Genomic DNA, 7,693 nt, shown 5'->3' with positions numbered 1-7,693 from the left:
TTCAGTTGGTCGGAGCAGCTTTCAGGCCGTACAGCAGCAAACACGTGCCACAGTACCCACTTGTTCTTCTCACTCCCAGCCGACCAAGTTCTGATGTAAAAATTTTTCAAAGTTTAGCTCACCCACCACTGTACACGTGTTCCGATCTTCCATTTTCGTTCCCCACGCTTTGGACTTTGGACTTTGGTACTTGAATTTCTCAATCATTATAAGAGCTGCCCATGCCAATTTAAGTAAGCTCTTTAACAAACATTATTTCACTGCATCACTTGTATGCTAGCTAGCTCTTCATGGCTATGGCTACTAATTCTATGTGTTACTACTACTTTTCATGGGTTCTGTTTCTTTCGTTCATGCTCGGGTTAATGGATTGTTGCATGGCTAGCCATATTGGCTTGGGCTCGAGGCTGTTGGCTAGCCAGGACCAAGCTTGGATTTCTGATAATGGAACATTTGCTTTTGGGTTCACTCCAATTGTGAACATTCAAGACCGCTTTCAGCTGGGAATCTGGTTCAATGAGCTTCCTGGAGATCGAACTGTTGTCTGGTCAGCTAACAGGTAACTAAATACAAAGACATTTATTAATAATTCTTCATATTTGTTCTTTATGAAACTTTGTCTTAATTATAATATTTCCATTGTATATTCACGTGTAAAAGCGCATGATCACACGTGCTCTTTAGGTAACGCGATAGATTCATAATGTTCAAATTTAGCCACATAGCATGTATGATTCTCTTCCACAGTGCTATGAAAAGAGAAATGCTACTTTTACCCAAAAGAGGAAAGGACCAAAATGCCCGCAAAGCTAAGTAAATGACTTGTAAGGGCATTTGGATCTTTTCAATATTCTGGACATTTCGATCACTGTTCAGGCAAAGTAATATTATATGATCAAAAGTTTTTTAAATATGAGAGTCTAGTTTCTCAGGTATTGGCGTCTTATAAGGTATTGATGTCTATAATACTGAAGAAAGACTCCCAAAATGTATGTGTGTAAATTTAAATAAATTAGAAAACGTATTTGAATGTACCTTTTTCTTTTTCTTTTTTGGTAATTGATGATAATGAAACTCAAGACTCCAATGTCTCTAATTGATCAATCAAACATTAATTAATTTGCACTATTGAGCTTGTATAGCTAGCTTGGCATGCAATCCTACTAGGTTACTGGTTCATGACTTAGAAAAGGCACAATACATTTTCTCATCTCTAGTCCTTAGCAGGTAAACAATATGATGTGATGACAGTAAGCCAACGCTTTGATTTTCTCTTCGTTATCATCTAAATAGAAACTTTCCAGTCACTAAAGATGCAATCCTGGAGTTGGACACAACTGGAAATCTAGTCCTCAACGATGGAGACACCACTATCTGGGCCTCAAACTCCTCTGGCGCCGGCGTTGAGCTTGCTACCATGTCAGAATCAGGAAACTTCATCCTCTACGCCCCAAACAATCAGCCAGTATGGCAAAGCTTTTTGCACCCATCTGATACTCTTCTCCCAAACCAGCCCTTATCTGTTTCTCTTGAACTAACATCTCCAAAATCTCTTCAAAATGGAGGCTATTACTCTCTCAAAATGCTGCAACAGCCAACTTCATTAAGCCTTGCCTTGACATATAACTTGCCTGGATCATATGATGCTGCTAATTCACCTAAGGCTTTTGCAAACAAATCTTACTGGTCTGGACCCGATATTTCGAATGTCACTGGGGATGTTGTTGCTGTGTTAGATGAGGCTGGAAGCTTTGGAATTGTATATGGAGAGTCATCAAATGGGGCTGTTTATGTTTACCAGAATGATGGCGATTATGATGGATTAGCTTCTGCTACAAATAAATCAACTCGGTTAACAGTTCTTCGGAGATTGATACTTGAGACTAATGGTAACTTGCGTTTGTATAGATGGGACAATGATGTTAATGGCTCGCGCCAATGGGTGCCAGAATGGGCAGCAGTATCAAACCCTTGTAACATCGCTGGAATTTGCGGCAAGGGGATATGTAATTTGGATAGAAGCAAGACTAAAGCTTCTTGTACTTGCTTGCCTGGTGATTCCAAAATTGGAAGTGATGGGCTCTGTTCAGACAATTCGTCAGTGAATGGAAAATGTGATCCTAGGCATCGAAATCAATCATCTCACGATTACAGAATTGCATCCGTGCAGCAAACAAACTACTATTTCCCTGAATATTCAGTGATAGCCAATTACAGTGACATTGCCACAGTATCCAAATGTGGTGACGCTTGTTTATCGAACTGTCAGTGTGTTGCTTCTGTTTATGGACTTGATGATGAGAAACCTTATTGTTGGGTTCTGAGGAGCTTGGATTTCGGTGGATTCGAAGACCCTAGCTCAACTCTGTTTGTGAAGTTTATGTCTAATCGGTCACTGACTCCGGGCAGCAACAGAGGATCTGGTGATTCTTCAGAAGATTCTGAGACCCGCCGTACAAAGGTTGTAGTAATTCCTATTGTTCTCAGCATGACTCTCCTTATTGGACTCCTCTGTTTGTTACTGTACTACAACGTTCATAGAAAAAGATTCTTAAAGAGGGCTGTGGAAAACTCTTTGATTGTGTGTGGTGCTCCAGTGAATTTCACTTACCGAGATTTACAGATTCGTACCAGCAACTTTGCGCAGCTACTTGGAACAGGTTAGTGTAGATTATTATTATTATTATTTTCAATACAGAGGAGATAGATACAAGGGAATCGATAACAATTAGGCACTTACAATTCACATTGTTATGTTGTTGTGCAGGAGGATTTGGAAGTGTATACAAGGGAAGCCTTGGAGATGGGACTCTTGTTGCTGTAAAGAAACTTGACAGAGTTTTGCCTCATGGGGAGAAAGAATTTGTAACAGAAGTTAACACCATTGGCTCTATGCATCACATGAACTTGGTTCGTCTATGCGGGTACTGCTCTGAAGGCTCAAACCGGTAAGCAATATTGGATTTTAATTGAATCTGGTAGAATAAACAAATGAAGAAATTTCCCACTAAGCATTGGATTTGATCTTAGAAGTTTGATCATCACAGGCTTTTAGTCTATGAGTTTATGAAGAACGGGTCTTTGGACAAATGGATCTTCCCTTCATATCACCACCGAGATAGGGTACTGGATTGGACTACTCGCTTTAATATAGCGATTGCTACAGCACAAGGGATTGCATATTTTCACGAGCAGTGCAGAAACCGGATCATACACTGTGACATCAAGCCAGAAAACATATTGTTAGATGAAAACTTCTGCCCCAAGGTATCAGATTTCGGACTGGCTAAGTTAATGGGAAGAGAGCACTCTCAAGTTGTCACCATGGTCAGAGGAACACGAGGCTATTTGGCTCCAGAATGGGTTAGCAATCGGCCTATCACTGTAAAAGCCGACGTTTACAGCTATGGAATGCTTCTTTTGGAAATTGTTGGTGGCAGACGAAACCTCGACATGTCTGGTGACGCAGAAGACTTCTTCTACCCCGGCTGGGCTTTCAAGGTACTTGAAAAGATTTTTCGCTTAATTTTTCTTAAATTTATCATTTGTTTGATACTGCTATTAATCACATAAAAGTTCAAAACTCTAGGAGATGACAAATGGGACACCACTGAAAGTCGCGGACAGGCGACTAGAAGGGGCAGTGGAAGAAGAGGAGCTGATGAGAGCTATGAAAGTTGCATTTTGGTGCATTCAAGATGAAGTCTTCATGAGGCCTTCAATGGGGGAAGTGGTGAAGATGTTGGAAGGATCAGCCGATATCAACACACCCCCAATGCCTCAAACAGTCTTGGAATTGATTGAAGAAGGCTTAGATCATGTGTACAAAGCCATGAAGAGAGACTTTAATCAATTTAGCTCCTTCACTATTAATTCTAGTACTCATCTATCATCTCATGCGACCTGCAGTTATTCCTCAATGTCACCCAGATAGCTAGTCTAGGCATTTCAATACAGTTTTTCTTTTATTCTTTCTTTTGTTGTTGTTTTTAGCTAACAAGGAATCTTTGAACCCTCAGTAAGATTATGATGAATCCACAACATGTAAAAGAATTCTCAGACCTGTTATTAACATACATCATGAAACGTAATATTATCGAATTTCTTTTTTTTTTTTTGGGTTAATTTTTATTTGATGATTTTGGACAATCATAGAGGACTAATCTAACATTTGATGTTATCATCCGATTGGAATAACTGTAACTAGTTGACTATCATATTGATTTATCAATAAGCTAGAATATTGATGGTGAAAAAGCTTCTCATTAAGAATAGTCAACACCTAACCAAACAACAATCTCCAGCTAACAACAAGAAAATCATAAAAGTCCTCTGAGTCCTGGACTTGGATGGGAAAAGAATCCGTAGAAAATTTGCTGGGAAAATATCAAGAGAAAAGAAGGCCTTGACTTTCCTTTTCCAATTATAAATTAACTTCGGCAACAATAATTCTAAATAAAAAAGAACGAACAGCATTTTGACTTCCATGTGATGGTATGTAAGGCATCATAGTCTAAATTAAAACTTGTAGAAATTTGGTTCATTTTTAGTACTGTTCATGAAAACAAATCTCAATAAGGCAAGCACTCGTTTGTTAAGTGGTGGACAGCTCTTTGTCTCATTATTAACTCGAAGTATGAGTCCTCCCATGTGCATCATAGAAATTGATTTACTTTCAAGTAGGTCAGCTCCTTCTGAGCTTAGATAACCAAACTAATTAATCTGTAAATTGTAATTTATAATTCGGAAAAGGAAAAAAAATCTAATGAACATCATTTAGTAACTAACTAGAAAATTCCATATAAATACTATATAAATAATGATCAGAACGTCTACGAGAATTATATAATCTCTTTATTGCATTTCACAGAACCTTCAATCTGTAAATTAAAATACAAACAATCTGTAAATTAAAATACAAACCCCCTTATTTAACACAAGACTTGGATTGCGCATGGAGCACGCTAGCTAGTGGATTAAAAATTAAACCTATATAATTAATCTAACACAAGATAAATTAAATTAAGGAAATCAGATGTCACTCCAAAATTTCATACGGCCGCTTAATTAATATATAAAATCAGATTACTTGCAAAGAACAGAAAGCAAATTTTGTATAATTTATACGATAACGCGTAGTGATAGCTGTTTATATACATGAACTTGTTAGGTAATCCAGCGCAACTGTGCAAGAGCAGAAAGTGGGAAAAGTAGATACCATCTATAACTTGCTGCAAAACAGATAATGGAACTCGAAGAGCTTAAAGATGCCTCAAGGGAATTAGGGCACATAAATGAAAGACAAGAAAAGAGAGTTCATTTCTATGAAACAAGAGCTCATGTATTAACAATTGGTTATATTCTTTTCCAGGGAAGTATTCTCATCTCAGTCTCACTTCAATCATCATCCAATCAATGTAAACGTTGGTGGGTGATTTTCACAGTCTCCTTATTATCTTCCTTGATCTTCTTCATGGCATTTGTTGGCGCCGTCAGGAAGTTCTATGAAACTCAGTACCATCTAGATGTGAACTACATAGAGCTGCAAATCATCAACAAGCACATGCAAGAAGCGAAACACGGTCACTCGATAAGAATTGGAGAATCATCACCACCACCATCATCATCCAATGAGCAGAAGCCATTTCATGATGACTGCTTGGAGCCTGATGCATTTGAGTTGTTTAAGCGAAAAGTTCATATTACGGTAACCCTATTGGTTTTGATTGTTTTTAGTGCGGTTACGTTGTACGCATGTCGTTCGTTTCTTTGTAATGGTGGCTCGGAGGTTTGATTTCCCCGTCTTTGTCACCTTGAAGATGAGGGATCCATGTGGCTTCATTTCTCTTGTGGGCTTTAGTCCTGCAAGTTCAAGAACTTACTCATATCTCGTTATAAAACAAAATTGAGGGACTCTTTGGTACCACCGGTGTATAGCACGCTCCCTCTCTGCTAACTTTTTGCCACGTGTGTATGAAGTTAAAATATACACATGACAAGCAGTTAATAGAGAGGGAGCTATGAGCACTCTAGATTTTTCTTTTCTTTTCTTTTTCTCAAAGAAAATCTGGATTAAGATCGATTATCTGTTTTTTACAATTTTTGAGTTATACCACTCCTACTTGTTACATGTTTGATGAAAATTTTAATAAAAAAAAGCATCATTTCGTAGATGAAGTAAGTTTTAAGTATCATTTTATGGATGAAGTCAATTTTAAGTATCATTTCGTGGATAAAATAAGTTTTTCTATAATATTATAACATTAATGAATAACGGAATTTAAAATTGTACGTGGTAAGTGTTAAAGTTTAAAAACTATTAGGGGAAAATGTCATTCTCTCTGAGTGTTATGTAATATGAAATATTCCAATAAACATGTATATCAGTCAAAGTTTTATATACCAGCTAATCTTTATAGTAATCAATTAACATTAGTGAGAAGATGAAACTTTCAATTAATTTTCGCTTATAGATCTCAATAAATATTAGCGATTGAGGAAGACTTAGGTGGAACCGACATGCTATGTCTCTAGTACATTTATCCAGTAAAAATTTAACACATATACATGTATCATAATAATGAAAGAAAATTTCTTTTCAAATGTGACAAGAATTTATTGGATGTTTCCCTTGAGATAGTCTCTTGTAGGTTTTCCCTTAAGTGATCACAGTAATATTATTGAACTACATAAAATTTATTTTTCTACATATTTTTTCGATATTCATTAATCAAAGCAGCAGATAATTAAATAATCTCAACCCTGATCTTACTTTGATTTGAAATATATTGAGGTATGAGTAAATAAATACTTGGATTAGCTTGATCTTATTAATATTAGCTCACAGTTATATAGTGTTAAATAAAAATTTCAGCCGAGCAGCTGGCTGCAGACGTCAGTCCAGGAATTATAAATTTATAATGCATTGCATTATTATTTTCTTAATTTCTTCTGTAAGCATGAATATTGTAAATTTGCGATAGTTGACCTTGTTGCATGATATTGTAATTTATATGATGAATCGATCATCAGATGATCTGTATCAAATAATTAAAATCGAAGTTTGTTTATTTAATTTTTACGGTGTTAATTATTCGTTGAAGTGTGATTGTCTCGTTGTTAATATCAAACTTTGCATACTTATCGTGCACGTCATGCATATTATGGGCCCACCACTTGAAACTCTACACTTTTCTCCATCTCTTTCATACGGCGTGATCAAGGGCAGAACCAGAACGAGATGTTCTGAGGAGGCCGGGCCACGCAGTTACCGGCATCAGAAAAATGTAAGGGATGAAAATGAAAATATACTAAATTACATTATAGTACTTATTGTTGGCCCCATCAGTTTTATTGATTTTATGTTACAACCAGCTTAAATTTACAAGTAATTCGTTTTGGCCCCTCAAACTAAAAGCATAGCTCCGCCCAAAGGTTTGATTAATTAATTATTAAATTTGACTACTAGTATATCTCTAACTTACAAACTACAAATTTGAACTATGATCAACTTTCTATGTCAAGGTAGAACTTATTTATGCTAGCATAAAACATTAATCACAATTCAAACTTCGTAAGGACCGTAAGTTACAAAAAAAAAATCAGTTAATATATATATGTATGAAAAAAAAGAGATATTTATTATTAATAAGAAAAAAATCTTGATATTTCTTACATATTAAAACTATATATT

General features: G+C 36.3%; 1 protein-coding gene across 1 annotated transcript; it reads left to right on the top strand.

Annotated features, from left to right (window-relative positions):
- Positions 1 to 365: 365 nt before the first annotated feature.
- Positions 366 to 3,934, top strand: LOC18031287 (G-type lectin S-receptor-like serine/threonine-protein kinase At5g24080). The gene is made up of 5 exons (XM_006422008.2): positions 366 to 559; positions 1,294 to 2,660; positions 2,768 to 2,948; positions 3,048 to 3,501; positions 3,590 to 3,934. Exons 1-5 carry the CDS (start codon positions 366 to 368, stop codon positions 3,932 to 3,934), a joined length of 2,541 nt encoding a protein of 846 aa, XP_006422071.2.
- Positions 3,935 to 7,693: the final 3,759 nt, after the last annotated feature.

Source organism: Citrus clementina, unplaced genomic scaffold, assembly GCF_000493195.1.
Source record: "Citrus clementina cultivar Clemenules unplaced genomic scaffold, Citrus_clementina_v1.0 scaffold_9, whole genome shotgun sequence".
Classification (NCBI taxonomy): Eukaryota; Viridiplantae; Streptophyta; class Magnoliopsida; order Sapindales; family Rutaceae; genus Citrus; species Citrus x clementina.
This window is presented reverse-complemented; position numbering and strand designations above follow the sequence as displayed.

Excerpts from the sequence above, each read along its gene's own strand:
- LOC18031287 (XM_006422008.2), top strand. The coding sequence starts at position 366 with ATGGATTGTTGCATGGCTAGCCATATTGGCTTGGGCTCGAGGCTGTTG. Across the intron at positions 560-1,293 it reads GTTGTCTGGTCAGCTAACAG|AAACTTTCCAGTCACTAAAG; the intron begins GTAACTAAATAC and ends TCATCTAAATAG. Across the intron at positions 3,502-3,589 it reads ACCCCGGCTGGGCTTTCAAG|GAGATGACAAATGGGACACC; the intron begins GTACTTGAAAAG and ends TCAAAACTCTAG.